General features: G+C 44.0%; 2 protein-coding genes across 6 annotated transcripts; one reads left to right on the top strand and one right to left on the bottom strand.

The window, feature by feature from the left end:
- Positions 1-29: 29 nt before the first annotated feature.
- LOC120953471 (chromatin modification-related protein MEAF6) lies at positions 30-1,352 on the bottom strand. Its single transcript, XM_040373406.2, has 3 exons — positions 1,034-1,352; positions 704-907; positions 30-623 (listed from the first exon to the last, which is right to left on the bottom strand). Exons 1-3 carry the CDS (start codon positions 1,109-1,111, stop codon positions 159-161), a joined length of 747 nt encoding a protein of 248 aa, XP_040229340.1. The 5' UTR covers positions 1,112-1,352; the 3' UTR covers positions 30-158.
- A 761-nt stretch (positions 1,353-2,113) lies between these two features.
- LOC120953472 (akirin) lies at positions 2,114-15,168 on the top strand. 5 transcript variants are annotated; one of them, XM_040373412.2, is made up of 5 exons: positions 2,114-2,189; positions 6,255-7,012; positions 10,128-10,327; positions 10,571-10,727; positions 10,813-15,168. In XM_040373412.2, exons 2-5 carry the CDS (start codon positions 6,769-6,771, stop codon positions 10,821-10,823), a joined length of 612 nt encoding a protein of 203 aa, XP_040229346.2. In that variant the 5' UTR covers positions 2,114-2,189; positions 6,255-6,768; the 3' UTR covers positions 10,824-15,168. The 5 variants fall into 5 exon arrangements, with proteins under 5 accessions (XP_040229346.2, XP_040229344.2, XP_040229341.2 ...); XM_040373410.2 differs by having other exon boundaries at positions 2,146-2,424; XM_040373407.2 differs by having other exon boundaries at positions 2,146-2,432.
- The last annotated feature ends 1,042 nt before the right edge of the window (positions 15,169-16,210 follow it).

Below are 16,210 nucleotides of genomic sequence, written 5' to 3'. Positions count from 1 at the left end.
TTTCTCTCTCTTATTTATATCGGTAAGCATTAATTTATCGTATTTATTAGCTTAAAGTGAATACATCCAAATGTCACATGTGTACAAAGTTAAGATCTAGAACTGCCCCAGCGCCGGCCCATGGTGAGCCGCGCCAAGCGCCACCGTTGCTTTTCGCGCTAGCGATGTCGCACCTTCTTGTTCGAGCTGCCCTTCTTCATCGAGCCGATGTTGCTCGCCTTGTGCTTGGCGGTGCTGCTGGGCGTGTTGCCGCTACTGTTCGTGGCGGCCGCATCTTTCGCCAAGCTGGACGTGCTGTTCGTGGCGGACTCCTTGGTGGGTGTAGTGGCGCGGTTCAAAAACGTACCGCCGGACGACGATTTGTCCGCCGCGTTGGCTTTCGATTGGTTGGCGAGCGACGATTTGTTGACGGAATTTTTCAACGCACCACCACCACCACCATCCGTCCCGGCAGATGCGGCGACAGCAGCCGGGGTGGTGGGTTCGCGCGCGCCCGACGAATGGTTCACGGTGGAATGCGTACCACCGGCCTGATTGTCGCTCGAATCGTCGTTCGTCATCGAGTCGGATTCCGAGTTGCGCTCGTGCTTGGTGTCGCTCGTGTCCACCAAACCGCTGACGGCCTAAACGTGGTGGATATAACACGCACGAACAAAGTTAATATTAATTGTGTTCAATAGTCATCGCGGTTTTATGTTCCTACCGCCATCGAGGTGATGGATGATTTCGAAAACAGTCGCTCCGCCTCCTTAAACTTTCGGTTCCGTTTGTCCGCCTTCGAGTTGGTGGTTTTGTTGGTGGTCAGGTACCGATCCCACCCGCGGATGATGTTTCCGTACAGCTGGGTGTCCTCCAGATACGATCCCTCGAAGGCATAAATTTGCCGTTCCAAGTTCGCTAACGTTTCCTGGACGCAGAAAGGTACACAAACATTAGGTTGGCCATTGAAACAAACCAAGAAGTGGCGCGTAGCGTCCTGCAGCAGTTACTACTTGTAAACAATAACAAACGGACGCCCGGCTGTGATACATACCGAAATTTCTGCCTTTCTTTTAACAAGATCGGCCAGCTCGGTGCGGCTGTCAATGCTGTTGGATGATTTCGTGGACATTCTGGCGTGTTTTCTGTTATAATCCTTCGGGAATTAAATATTAGCGGACTAGCTCGGTGCACAGCGAGAAGTTGGGGATGTTTCCTCTGTTTGGATTTGGCCTACACTATCCGCACAACAAACATCTGCCCGAATTGCATTTGACAACACACTGACACTTAACCGTTGTACGTGCAACTAACACACTTAATCTTGTGTTTATTTTGGCTACAAATGGCTTTAACTTTGAGTTTTTGTAGAACAATTCATATTTTTCGTTTATTCTTTTAATATCGCATATCCGCTCAACACTAGCGTGAACACAAACAGGTCATTTCGTGTGGGGACATTTGTTCGTGTTCGTGCTCAGAAAGGTTAAGCTGAGTTTTGGCACATTCGCAGAACACAGCGAACGGTTTGACGGGACCAAACATCTAAATACTGTTTTAAAAATAGCTCCTGCTAATGATTACTCCGAGCTAATGATAAAAACAAGCAAACACAAGTTCTCAGCATCAAGTACAACCGAAACGCGCAATCACAACAAAAAACACATCGAATATTCGAGATTTGCGACGAAATCAATCTGACAGTGACTATCTCGATTGCATACACCTTGACTATCTCCCATCAATTCACAACAACCAAAATGAGGTCATTCTAATAAACCGGAAAATGTTGAAAAAGGAGAAATATTAACTTTTGATATCTTCACAGTGAAGTACAGTATTTAAAGTTATTAGTTTCTGTTAATTTCCTTCTTTTGAAAAGAAAACCGTCCTTCGTTTCTTAATCGATTAACCGTCGTTTTCATCGATTGATAATCAAGGTTGATGTATGGATAGGAGCTCCCCAGTACTTCATTGGCTATTTGGGTAACATTTTTGTTTGAAAAAAATCACTTTTAATGCTTATTATGTCCACTAAAAATATATTAGCATATTTTTTGCCGAACTTATTGATTTATCTTCAGCTTTACCAAAGTGTAAAGTCATTTATTTTTTAATGTCATTATTCCGACGACCATCACGAAGCACGGTGTGCCTATGTGTGAGCTGCTGCTGCTGCGACTGCTGTAGTTCTCTCGCGAACGCTGCTGGTAAGCTCGAACGGCCATATTTTCTTTCACTTCGGTTAAAAATAAAATGCCATTTCACGCGAATTCGTCGTAACGGGCGTGTGGAGCGGAGTGCGTAATTGTGCGAAGAAAGAAAGTGTCGTCGAGCTGCTCGGCAAGGGATTGCTAATTGCCTCGCTCATCAGCGTGTAATAAACGTCGCCTTTTGTGGAGCAGCAGCAACAGCAGCAGACACGCCAGTTTCTCCTACTACTGTGTAAGCAGGTGATCGAAATCGTTGTAATTTCTCCGTGTTCGTTTGATACGTCACCGTCGTTGCAGTGTAAAATGGGTGCACAAAGAAGTGTAAATTGCTTGGTGGTGTAGAATCGTCGAATCATTTTCCATCGCTCCTTGATGTTGCGGAAAACAGTTTCCCTACAAGTAAGAACAGGGGGGTGGGGGGGCAGTGTGAGGTCGTCCCACAAAATGTCTTCCTTTGAATCGTGGTGCTGCATCGTGTTTTCCGTATGGTGGTGCTGATGACGATGACGACATGTTGGTGAGCAGCGCGCGATCGTGGTGTGAGGTGGATCCCCTACTAGCAATGAGAATGTAAAAGTGTGCGTCTTTCAGGCGAGGGGCATGTAGAAACAGGGGGAGACGGTTGGAAATACGCGGAATTACGCGGCGGCGAGAGCGTGTTTTGCCTTCTACACAGTTTTTGCACTCACACAATCACACATGTGTGAATGTGTGCGTTCACTTTCAGCCAGCGCGCTCAGTTTGGTTTTCTCGCAGCGGCTTGCTGGTGTCGGTGTCTCGCTCGCACTAGTGCAGCGAGTGTTCCTCGTGCGTTCCCTTTCTTGCTACCACACAAAATCGTCAGTACAGTTCAAGCCTTCGCAGTGTGAGGCCGCGCGCGTTTTAGCCTAAGTCCCGGGCGCTCGATGTAATTTGAAGTGAAGTGTTGAAGTGTTATTTATTTCAATTCACATTATTACGGCCTCGGTCGTATTTTCAAGTGTTGAAGTGGTGTGCGCATTGAAATAAAGCAGCGTTAATCTTTCATAATTCAACATGAATATGTAAATTATGCTGCTTTATTTCAATGCTTTTTTTTACAGTATTCAACATACACAACATACAGGCAGTAAGGCGGGTGCTTGAAGTGACGATTTTTTTTTAATATTTATAATAAAAAATATGTGTGGTTTTGTGGCAAGATTGTGGTTAGCGATGTGTGGAACTGTGCCTTAAGTTTCAATAAAGTGTAAAAATATCAAACGAGTTTGATGTAATTTAATTTATTTCGATGCATGCGATTTTATTACGCAGCAAATCAAAGTGAACGAAAGCGCACAGCGCACAACGCGCAACGAAAGAAACGAGGGGGAGGGGGTGTTCAGCGCAGCGCGCAAGTGCGGCAACAGCGCAGCGCAAACCGAAAGAAACGCGAGAGAGCAAGAACAGCTGATCCGCGCATCCAGCGCAACGCGAGAGGAAAGAAACGGGAGGGAGGGGGTATCAGCTGATCAGCTGTTTTGTATCGCGAGAGCGCCCCGTGTAATTTGAAGGCATGCGAGAGAGCGCTGCGCGCGCTCACTCTCAATTCGGAAAAAAATCGCTTCCGCTCGACTATGGCGGCCAATACAAAATCGACCGAACCCCTTCCCCCTGTTTCTACATGCCCCTCGCCTGTAAATTTCGCTCTCTTTGTCTGTCGGGTCGCCTTCCCTTGCGCTCTGCGTGTATCGGTACGCTGTGCGTGCGTGCGCGGCAGTGTGTTGGTGCGGCTGTGCGTTCGCGTACGGTGTGTGCGTGCGCGCGTGGTGTATGTGGTATTGGTGGTGCAACGGGCATCGCGCAGTGTGTGTCGACGGGCAACCGTTGGCTGCGGGCCGTTTCAATCGCCTCTGCGTTTCGTTAGCGAGTGCATGCATGGCTGCTTTGGCTGCGCTGAGAACAAGAACCCGCAGCTGCATTTCGCCGTAGTAGAGCTTGTGTGTGTATGTGTGGGGGTGTGTGTGTGTGTTTCTTTTTGGGAAAAAGGTTAATCTCTGTCCATTTCAAATCGTTCATTCGTTGCGGCCTGTGGTGCTCTTTTGAAAGGATAATTAGCAGCAGTAAGAAGGGGACCATTTTGTAGACAGCAGTTCAGAAGAAAAGCACAGGCAGTCTGCTGCTCCTCTGTCTTTTCTGGCTGTATGTGGTGTTGGTTAGTTGGTTGGTTGGGTGATGTAGCGTTTTTCTACGCCTTCTCAGACGCTGGACTACGTTGGTGTGTGCGAGAGGTGTGCTGGATGTGTAAGTCCACTGGGTGTACGCAGGTGGAAGAAGCTGCAGTGGAATGGGTCGGAACAAGGGGAAGGAAATAAAAAATGCGTGCCTGTCGATACCACCACTTTCGGAATCAACCCCTCTCGGTCGGGGTTTGCACTGTGTGTGGGGTAGCCTCGGCTAGCGGAATGTGTGTGTAGCTCTACACCCCCCGTGTGTGTGTGCGTGCCTGTGTGTATATTGGTGCGAACCGAACCGTAGGGGTTGTGTGTTTTGTGTTCCGTGACTGTACCCAATTCCTTCGCGTATTCAGCAGCAGGACAGAGGTCCCCACACGTTAGACGGATGCAATCGCACACGGAAAGGAGTGTGCTTAAAGAGTGAAAAAGAACGAGCGAGAGTAAAGGCAGAGGCGGACCACGGTTTATCCAAGTGTGTCGTTCGTAGCCGTGTTCCGTTCTTGAAGAGGGGCATTTATGGGGTGGTTTTTTGTACAATAATTTAAACCGTGTACATGACGTTGAGCAGTGCACACCTTCTCCCTCCTTTAGCAGAAAGCCCCGATGTGGGATGGTTTTATGCACACGTCCAATTTTATGATTTCACCATACCTCGTCGAACAGTTTCGAGTCTCCCACACGCGTGCAGAAATAATCAGATAATAAGTAATAAGTTAAAAAAAATGTGTGTCAAATATTTACCACCAGTTCAAGGTGGAATGTATAATGAGGTGTAGTTATAGCGGTTTTGGCGATCCCCCCCCTGGGCTCCGATTTTGACAGATGGTTTTCCGCTTGTATATGTATTGATGGATTGTTTACGTTTTGCATGGTTAATATTTGGTGGAGATCAATTTGGGTGAATATTTTAGTTTGTTAGGACACTGCCCGTGATTTAAAATGGAAATTTTCCTTCGAGAACTTGAAGCGTTCGCCAAACGCGGAAAACTAACTGTCAGTTTTCTTCGTCGATTCTTCTTCCACCTAGCTGTCAAAACGGGCTTATAACTTGACCTGATATCTTTACGGTCCTTGCACCAGTTATTTAGTTAGTGTAGTGTGCACCAACCGTTTTATCGCCATTCCAGCGCGTTCCATCGGTCGTCGCCTGTAGTCGTTGAATCGGAAAAGGAAAAAAAGGAAATGGCGTAGATAACTTTAATACGCCTCGGGTTCGGCAGGCACAGGCACATCTCGCTTAAAGACATTTCCGTACCGTCATCATCATCATGATGATAATCATCAGCGCAGGAAAAGGGATGGGATGCATATGCGTGTAACGGTCTTGAGCATCGCGCACCACCACTACTACAAACAGTCGAAGAGAGTGTTGGCTGCTGTCTAATGCTGTTGCTGCTGGTGTGAGCATTATCCCTGCGAAGGAGCTGCTCTTTTGATATATATATGTGCGCGTATGTGTGTGGTGTAGAGTGTCGGCTTGTTTGCCTGTGTGTTGCGGAGAGTGGGAAGGATATTTAGCGTAATTTAATCGTAGTTGGCTGGATGGTTCGCTTCAGAAAACATTTGCGTAGAGAAGAAAACATAATCATCGAAGTGGTTTCGTTCGAAGCAGTTGTCCTCCTCTATACATTTACGTTTGCTCTATACAACGTCTGTGTCTGGAATTGTGTCGTTAAAATAGTGGAAAAGCAATTATCATTTTATCGGGGAAAAGTTGGACCTACAAGTGACTACACGCTGATATAACGGAAATATTACAACAATATTTTCGCTTTTTTTTAAGATTTCATATTTATTTTAGCTTTGAATTTATTCCCCTTTTTTCCGACACTAATGTGTATCTTTATTTGTGCGTTTTATTCTGCAGGATCGTTAGTGGTTTTATCGGCGCATCACTGTTAACTAGCATTTTCCAGCATATTCGCGAAAAAAAAAAACATTTTCATCGTAGCAGCCACTTCGATATACATACAGAAGGAGGTGTGTTCTCTTTTCGGGGTGCCCGGCGGATAGAGACTACAACGAGCCAGTGCAATTGCAATTGTGCATTAGTGCGAAAGAGCGAAAGAGAGAGAGAGAGAGAGAGAGAGAGAAAGTGAAAAGTCTGAAACGGCCCTTATAAAAAAGAACGCCTGTGTGTGTGTTTCTGTATGTGCTTGTGTGTTCGGTCAGAGTGTAACTACTACTGTTCGAGACGGATCTTTTACCGTCTCTGGCAGCAGCAGCAGCCAAGTTAATACAATCGTTAACCGGACCGCGAGGTGTGAGGTGCAGAGGACCAACAACACAACGTGGTGTGAGTGTGTGAATAGCTAGAAGTTGGCAGTCGTTGTAGTTGCTATCAGGTAGCGCAGCAGCAGCACCAATCAATCCTCAGCACAATGGCGTGCGCAACGTTAAAACGTTCGCTGGACTGGGAAAGCCTCAACCAGCGGCCGACCAAGCGGCGAAGATGTCACCCGTTCGGCAGCCCCAGCCAGACCGCGTCTGCCTCCTCCTCCTCCTCTTCCCCGTCCGGCTCATCCTCCACATCCGTTGCAGCGGCCGCTGCCGCCGCGTCGATGCGCGTCATGGAACCGAAACCGTCGCCTTTTGCAGAAGCCACCTGTTCCAAGCTAACACCAGGTGAGTGAAAGAGAGGGAGTGCGATATAGCGTGAAAGGGTAAGGATAGGGAAGGGAGCTTCCAACAGGGAAGGAGAAGGGTTGTTTTCTTCTTTTTAGTCGAATTCATCAACGGGTCCAGAACCCTTCAAAAATGGACACTTATGTGTATGGTGGTCGACACGGGAAGGATAAAAAAACGAATTTCCTATACTTGGCTAAAAGGAACGAGAGAAGGCAACGGACAGCATGAAGGGACGATACCTGAGCAGTGGAGTGTAGCACGGCACAAAATAATAATTGCATTACCTTTAACAAGACCCGACAGGAGGCGGGCTACCTTTTAAACACTCCGAACGGGGACGCATGGACCGAGCCATGTAATATTAGCTATAAAGTTAGTCATGGAGCAAAAAAAAAAACAACAAGGGCCCCATTGGGTCGTTGAGAGGTCCTGATGGGAATTTCTCACGACTTTTCCATCAATTAGAGTTTTTGCTTTCCTCGTTTTCTCATGCGACAAAACTCCCTTTTCACCGATGCGCGCATTGTCGTCCGTCCACTGCGCTAAAGCAATCGAACACAACGAAAACCGATGTTATTTGGTACACACCGCATGTAGTCACCATATGTCAATCCCTCCCCTCCGGTCCGATCGTATGTTTCGTTGTACTTGAATCCCTACAGGGAGCATAAGCACACATACAGGAGGAGTGGGGTTCTGACTAGTGGTGGTAGCGCGGATTCGAACCTACCCTATTCCGATTTCGTTTTCGGAATCGATTTCGTTTTAGGAATCGATTCCGGAATCGGAATAGGTTCCGTAATCAAAATCGGATCCGGAATCGGAATCGACCTGAGAATGGCAATTTGTTCCGGTAACAGAATCATAATTGATTCCAGAATTGCCATTAGCTCCGGTTGATGAGAATCAGTTCTTGAATTGAAATAAGAAGTACAAGTAATGAAATAAGAAATAAGTTTCAGTAGCGAAATCAGTCCGGGAATCTCCATGAGAATGGATTGTTTACAAGTAACTTAAATTTTGATTCTTTGGATCCAATGATACTACATATTGATTGCCGCAAACGTCTCTTCTTATGGAGATGTCGAAACCGAATCCGATTTCGAAGTCGATTCCGATTCCAGAGCCAATTTCGATTCCGGAACCAATTATGATTCCGAAGCCGATTCAGGAACTAATTCCAGAGCTGATTCCGATTCCGGAGTCGATTCAAGAACTAATTCCGGAAACTAATTCTGAACCTGCTATCCGGAATCGATTCCAGGAAACTTCGGTGCTAGCCGGAATCGATTCCGAGGAAAACTTCATTTTTCCCATCACTAGTTCTGACCCCATTGGAATAGTTACTGGTATTACTGCGTCCAATGCTAGCAGAAGGAGAAAAACAGTGTTTTGTAAGTGTGTGTGTGTGTGTGTGTGTGTGTGTCCTACAGAGGATGGATGGTGGGCAGTGGGCATAACATGCAACCGAGAATGCTTATCAAAAACTGCACTTTCTTCTGCTCCGCTTGTTTCGCTTCCCTTTTTCCTTCTTTTTTGTCAATTACCTGTATTTTGTGTGTGTGATCGTAATGCATTACATACACACGTACCCAATGGGATAGAGAGCAGCAAAAAATGTGTCGTAGAAAATCACCCGACTATATATCTTCTTAAGTTTCCCCGGGCGATGGTTGGCTTGCTAAAAGGCTATCCTTTTTTTCTGGAGGAACCGGGTGAGAGTTACTGCTGGAAAATATGTTAATAATATCGAACGACACACAACCCTCGAGTGGTTGTTTCGTTTGTATTTTCATTCACACATTCAGCATAATTTGCTGCTGTTTTAAACGATTTTACATTTATTGGTGTTGAGTTTGCGGGGATTGTAGCAAAGAATACTAGCATAAATGTTGCATCCACTGTTCTACGTTGTTAGAATTGTTTTACCCGATTTTCCATGCGTTTGGTCTACCGTCGTACCGTTCTCGCCGCGTTCCATTTCGACGGAAGGGTATGCTTTTGTTGCAAGGGGTGAGAAGTATCCTTGCGTCATCGTCGGCGCTGCGTTGTACATAGTATAATGCGTGTGTCCCGTGTGTGCACTGCTCGTACAAACGTCGTTACTCTCTATCTGCTGCTGCTGGTGCACGTCCAGTCCGGGGGGCGTAAATGTAATAAAACTGGCACGCAGATAGAGATAGATCACATTTGCGTGAAATGAAACGCGTTTAATGGATATACCGACCCGGGGAATATATTTTATTTTTGTGTGGATCACACGAGAAACGCCGAGAGAGGAGCAAGTAATGTGTTTTAATGGAATGTAGAAAATGTTTGCACTTTTCACTATGCAAGAGAAATTTATTTTTACAATAGTTGCGAGAAAGGTTTAAGGTTTCCTCTGGTGCCCGGCTGGTGTTGTGGTAACATGATCATTGGAAGCTAAATAATGCAATTTCCTGACGAACACGGCGCCACATCACCCAATCTCCCACCCACAGTAGTATTGTTTTTATGTCTCGTGGGAGTCGTTAAGGTAAAAGGATATTTGCCCGTATATGTGTATGTGTGCGTGTGTTGGTGTGTCTGTGTCTATATATACATAGAGGCAAGGCCCTAAAGCAAACTTTTTATTACTACCGCTCATGTCCATGTTGCGTCCATCCTTGCGCCGTGAATAGATATTAGTTCCCGCCGGAGGCTCTCGCGTCTGCACGCGCACACCAAACCAGCCCGACTGTCTTTTATTAAAATGTGTCCTCCTTTTGTTCGATTTGCCTCGAACACACGCCATGGTGTGTGCCCTCTCACTCTCTCTCTCACTGTTTCTTGTATTAGAGACATAATGCAATGCAACTGCAGCAAAATGTATGAGTACGTATTATATATAGTCGGATGTTTAAAATGGTGTCCGATAGTAGTGTTTCTGTGTTTTGTTACATTTGGAAAGGGAAAGGGAGGGTACGGAGCGCTGCAAAAAATGCAAATAGTGCTCGATTCGAATGACTCGTGCTGTAAAATATATGTGCATTTAAATGGTGGCGTAAACTATGATGTATACAATATAAGAAAACAATTGTATTGCGCTGTGATTGTATTATTGATTTTCCCTTTTTCTTTTCCTTCGCAGAAAAAATGGCACAAAATATCACGGAGGAAATCAAAAGACTGCACCGCAGGAAGCAACTCACCTTCAACAGCCACAACTTCGAACGCATGCAGGACTCGGAATCGAGCGGCTCCGAAATGGGCCCGGACAGTCCCCGCCGACCAGACAGCCCTCCTAGCATGGTGAAAAATCCGGAAAAAGCCCTGTTCACCTTCAAGCAGGTAGGTATTTGCGGCAGCTGAGAATGTTTGTTTGGTCTGCAAAAAAAAAAAAAAAAAAACCATATAGAGTACCCAAACTCTCCTCCTCCATTTTGTCGAAAATGGTATCGGAAAGGTGCAGGGGATCGTGCTGAGTATGTTGGATCGAATTAAAAAAGTGTTTTCCCTTTTTTTACAATTTCTTTTCGCCTGTCCTTCACACATCCATTCAATTTTTATTAAAAAAAAATCCCACTTTTAAAGGTGCAAATGATCTGTGAACGTATGCTGAAAGAGCGAGAGGATGCCTTGCGGGAGCAGTATGATGCCGTGCTGACCACTAAACTAGCCGAACAATATGATGCATTTGTGAAGTTCACATACGACCAAATACAGAGACGTTACGAAGCAGCGCCAAGTTGTAAGTATCCTAAACAACAACCCCTCTTTTTAGTTGAGCAGCCTATCTCCTATGTTATTGACGGTTTGCTACCTTTTTCTTACAGACCTCTCCTAATCAGGGATATTATGGAAAATATGAGATGCGAAAGCATAGCAGAGAACAAGAGAACAGAGAGTGAAGAAGAAGAAGAAAAACAGAAACAGATACTAAAACATTAATAATAAAGTAGATGCATACACGAACACGCCCACATTGCACAGCCACACCATGCTACCGAAGCAGAAGTTATGTGCGTGGGAGTATACTAGCATAAGGTAACAGCAGCTCTTCAGCAGCAGCAGCAGCATCATCATGCTACAAAAAGGCGCCAGGGCAAGCAGAAGATGATGATATCCTGAACAGAAACCGAATCTGCATCGTCGTGTTAGCAGCGCGAAGCGACAGAACAAGAAAAGAAATTGAACGCATCTCAATCACTACAAAGCAAGTAAGAAATTCCTCCAACAAAATGGTTCACTAGAGAAGCAAGCAACTCAAGGGTGGTGGTGGGTGCCGAGGGAAGGGCGAGGCATGAAACTTGGCCTCACAAAACTCACGGATGTTGTTGGCTCCGCTGCAGGATGTCGGACGGACTGGAAGGACGAACTTCTATATCCTCAACGCATCCTAAATGCCAAGGGAATTATTCAGCGCAAATCGTACAGCTTTTTCGCCTAACGGGAGAGAATGATATGCGTGATTTCCAGGTTTTTGTTTTCTGCTTCCTGTGCGAAACATGTTTTACATTTCTCTCATATTTTTCATTTAAGTTCTTTTTTTTTGTACGTATTGAAATCGATTCTTTCTCTCGTGTGTATGTGTGTGTGTGCGCTGCCTTACGCAAAAGTGAAAAGCGATAGATGGGTGGGCTACAGAGAAGAAGGAACACTGTGTTGCAATTAGCTCTTGAAATTTGCTGTCATTAAAAATACGTTGCAAAAAGGGTGTAATGTTGCTTCAATCAATTACTATCACTTTGTTTATTAGATAAAATTTCTGCTGGTTGTAGTTTTTCTTTGCTATGAAGTGATCAGGTTTTTTTTAAATACTTCAGTTATTGGTTTTCCTGTTTTTCGGCTTGCCTATCATCCGGCAAGTAGTTGATTTGGTGTGAACCTTGTTTTTTGTCCGCTCTTGATATGTTTTAAAGCAATTTGTTGAAAATCCATCTTTAGGCAGTAATTTAGTTCAATTTTCGGTTGAAACTTTTTTCTTATTATTATTATTTTTTTTGCTATAATCGTCTGTTACACACTCATCTAGAGCAATAATCGCTACGGAGCGATGAAAGCATTCTCAATAATTTATTAAGTAAGCAACCATACTCTGTCGCGGACGCGCAATCGTGTGTTCTACAATCAGCTTAAAAATGCCTTTCTTCATATTGTTCATCCTGACGGAGACGTAAGGTTCTCCCCGGCTAGTTGGTAGAGAAAATGATACTTTCATACAGTTAAGCTTAGCACGTAAGACGGCGGAGGTGCGTGCACGCCCGCTTCTCTACGATCCTACACGGTTGATGATAAAATGGAGTGTTTGGCAAATGTTCTCTTTTATTTTGATTATTGGATTGGATTTAGCATTAGTTGTGTCTAAAATTAAAGCTTAGGTCATAGTAAAATCTAACTTCTACGCATAAAAGTTGGCAAAAGTCATGGGGAGGAATGCGAAGGGGATTGTTCAACCAATAATTTAATCTTTGTTCGGTTCTTTAATGGTGTTGAAATATTCCAGCCTTTCTCTTCTATTGGAGATGTAGGTTACTATATTCGGACCCGCTAGGCAGCACACTGCTGATCGATGCCTTTTGTCTGCTCATGCCAGTCGGCAGAGCGATCGGGCTCGGTTTTGCGTAATGTGCGACTACTACCAATTTTGTCATCTAACCGTACAGTTTTTGGTACTTTTTTTTGTTTGGCTGTCATCAATGCAGTAAGAGGAATCGTCATGTGTGCACATGTGCGAAGAAATGACACAACAAGTAAGCATAACTAAGGGAAACTTCAACTTACACACATAAGGAGGAGGAGGGAAAAAATCCGCATAGTACGCTAAGTAAGAGAGAATACACAACAACGTTAACTGATAAGTCGTTTATATACACGAATATATGTTTTATATAAAAGAAGAAAAAAAGTGAAACACGCACGCACGCGAGTAAAAGAAGGAAGACAAGGTGAGAGTAGTCGGGAAGTTAGTTGAATAAGTCATCAAAAGTTGTAAAGCAGAGTAAAGAAGAGAATGATGATTGCATGAAAAAATGAGCTAAACTGAACTGAGAAAACTAAAAAAAAAGAAAAGAAATGTTTAGGGACAAACCCGTATCGAAATCTGTACCGAAACCCTTATTCATAAAAGGCGGAACTTAAGTACAGCAAACAGCAGCAGCAGCAGCAGCAGAAGCAGCAGCAATTAATATACTATTACCTACTATTGCAAACTACTATTGCTAATTACTATTAACTATTACTACTGCTACTACAACCTATTGCTAGAGTGTACACTTGCCGTGAAGTGCATTTTTTGCCTGGCAGGAGTGTTGCGCATAGCATTTCCTTTTTCCCCTTTTGTTTTTCGAAAGTAACCAAACAATCTGAATTATATTGATTTTATTGTCTTAGTTTATACCTTTTTTCTCCGAGAAGATCGTAAAAATTTAGTATGCATCGCATAAAAAAACCTTTCAGTTGATTTAAATACAATTTTCCCTTACAAAGTCGCTTGTGCAGATGCAGTTGTTGTAAGAAATAGGAGAGAGAGAAGAGAAAAAAATCGAAACAATACACCCCAAAACCAACACACCCCATTTAAATAAACAAGGAAACATTAATCAACAATCAATAGTAAATCCGGAAGGCGTGAGAGGATAAGTGCAACAAGATTAAAACACCACTATACAAACCGAACAACAGGAACATATAATAGGCATAAACGAAACTATAGAATAGCAAAAAGAATTGGAAAGGTGAAAGGAGGAGGAGGAGGAGGAGGAAGTGGATGTGTAGATCGTGTGCGGTGCTGCTGCACTACACTTCCGGGAGGAAGAATTCTGACGATGGCGACTAACATTGAGTGGGCCAAACGCTCTGGGGAGGAGGGGTGATGCGGTGCGGTGCGCTGCGTGCTTGGCGGAGGGATGATATCAAAGATGTAGCATAACAAAGACGTAATAAGCTCTTAGTGCTCTAGTGTTGCCATAATTAGTAGTATGTACAACAAAGTGTCTCTGGCCCCGCTATCCCCTATTACAACAACACCCCTCGAACAGTTTTTATATATTTTTCGCACACACACACACTCACTAGCAATAGAGCAACAAACACGCGCGCGAGGCCTGTGGTGATAGCAAGAGAGAAAATGGTGCGTGTGGTGTTCTGTTGTGGTTCGATGCATCGGAAGCATGCCCGGTAAAGATTGGCTTGCAGAAGAGAAGACTCCGTTACGACCCGATACAATATGATATGTTATTTATCTGAAGCAATGCGCGGGATGGTGGTTTTGAAATCGTTTCGTTTCCTCCACCCGCCCAAGAACGATCTCCTCGTCAGTCGATGATTCGGTTACATACGATACGGTTACATTAATGACAGCGCGAGTCTCCGTGTTCGTGTACGTGAACAATGCACAAAAGTAATAAATAAACTGGAGAGATTCAATACTACACCACGAACCACAAACATAATCGAAATTTAGAATCGAAAGAATTTAGTAAAGCGAACATGCTCTAAACTATCATACACTTACAAAACGGCATAATAGAACATTAAACCATAGCAAAAGAAGCAACCCATACCCAAACGGTTAAACACAAACTACTACTATATTGTATTCACTCTCTTTGGCAAACATTTTAGGACAAGTGATTTATTTGTATGATTTTGTATTTGGTGATACAAGCAAAACAAGCCAGCAAAACAGTCAGCACAGAGTCAGAGAAAATGGAAAATAAATGAAAAGAAAAGCAAAAAGATATCTGCTGCAGAGAACGGTGGTGAAAGCCCGGGAAAGGAACACAAAGCTGATTAAATCGGAGCGATCAACTAGACGATTGTAAGGCACGAGAGAACACGCGCTATCGTACGCGGGGATAGATATATAGATATCTTCTAAGGACCGTTAGGGAACCACGATTTGTGAGAGGCAGAACCGGGAAGAAACTATGCTATGGCATGCATGCATGAGCAGCAAGAAGTTGTGCAGGATGAATAATGTAACCGTGGTGGTATGAGACATTTGCAAAGGAAAAGCGAAATACTGCGGTAGCCGTAATATAAGCAGCGATTACAATTTAAGCTAACTAACAGAAAAAAGAAGAAACAACACACCATAAGCAAATAAAATATGTGAAGCAAAACACACACACAACACCCTCTTTTACTACAAAGGGGGGCGCGAAATGAAGCGATATTGGTAAATTCGGTGTGATGTGGCTCTTAGTTTTCCCTCCTTCATGATGACTTGGTTTTTGTGGTTTCCACCTAAAATATTACTGGAATGATTCGTTTTGCCATGTGAATTGGTGATAGGAAAAATGAAGGTTTTGTCGGAATCGATTCCGGCCTAGCTCCGAAGTTTTCTGGTAGGTCCGAAACCTGTTTCTAGATTCGATTCTAGCATTGGTTCCGAAATCGAAACCAGATCCGTACTGGCTTCGAAACGGAGTCGGTTTCGGCATCTCCACAAGAATAGGCGTTTCGGTCCAATGATGCTACTTATCGATAACCGCAAAGAATCTATATTTTCTTGTAAACGGTTCTCACGGAACATTCCCATGGAGATTCTCGTACTGATTTCGCTTCTGAAACTTCTTATTTCTATTCAAGAACTGATTCTCATTCTGGAGCTCATTCCAATTCTGGAGTCGATTCTCATATAGTAACTGGAACAAATTGCCATTCCCGGGTTGATTCCCATTTCGGAGCCGATTCTGATCCCGGAATCGGAATCGAGTAGGTCCGATTCCGAGGTTTCACCACTAAGGCACTGGTCTAATCTTGTTGCGCGCAACATTGTTGCTGGCAAAATGTATGGATTTTGACAGCTAGCGCAACTTTGTTGCATGCCAAATTCAATCCAATTTGATTTTTGTGTGGCAACATTTTCTATTTACCTTGGTCATGGTAATCGGGTGTATGAAATGACACAGCAGCAGTGTGCGTTTTGTTGACATCCACTAAATTTGGATTTTAAGCATTTATAATAAATTTTTTGATGTATATTTTGTTTTTTCAACACTTTATTCAACAAGTGAATGATAAAAAATAAACTCTGAGCTGTTAATAGGCAATTTTTTGACGCTAAACAATGTCAAAGCGAAATGTTGCCAGCAACATTCATAGACCACCTCAGCGAAATGTTGCCGAGCAACAATGTTGCGCGCAACAACATTAGACCGCTGCCTAATGTGAATCCGATCTGGAGCGAACGAATTACCTTCAAGGGTTAATCTGCACAACGCTGAT

This window comes from Anopheles coluzzii, chromosome 2 (genome assembly GCF_943734685.1).
Source record: "Anopheles coluzzii chromosome 2, AcolN3, whole genome shotgun sequence".
NCBI lineage: Eukaryota > Metazoa > Arthropoda > Insecta > Diptera > Culicidae > Anopheles > Anopheles coluzzii.
The sequence above is the reverse complement of the archived record's forward strand: the minus strand, read 5'-3'. Positions and strand labels throughout refer to the sequence as shown.

What these genes read in the sequence shown, in the direction of transcription:
- LOC120953471 (XM_040373406.2), bottom strand. Translation starts at nt 1,111, where the DNA reads ATGTCCACGAAATCATCCAACAGCATTGACAGCCGCACCGAGCTGGCC. An exon ending in AAAGAAAGGCAGAAATTTCG is followed by an intron (nt 908 to 1,033) that starts GTATGTATCACA and finishes TTCTGCGTCCAG; the next exon opens with GAAACGTTAGCGAACTTGGA. An exon ending in CATCCATCACCTCGATGGCG is followed by an intron (nt 624 to 703) that starts GTAGGAACATAA and finishes CACCACGTTTAG; the next exon opens with GCCGTCAGCGGTTTGGTGGA.
- LOC120953472 (XM_040373412.2), top strand. Translation starts at nt 6,769, where the DNA reads ATGGCGTGCGCAACGTTAAAACGTTCGCTGGACTGGGAAAGCCTCAAC. An exon ending in CTGTTCCAAGCTAACACCAG is followed by an intron (nt 7,013 to 10,127) that starts GTGAGTGAAAGA and finishes TTTCCTTCGCAG; the next exon opens with AAAAAATGGCACAAAATATC. An exon ending in CCCTGTTCACCTTCAAGCAG is followed by an intron (nt 10,328 to 10,570) that starts GTAGGTATTTGC and finishes CCACTTTTAAAG; the next exon opens with GTGCAAATGATCTGTGAACG.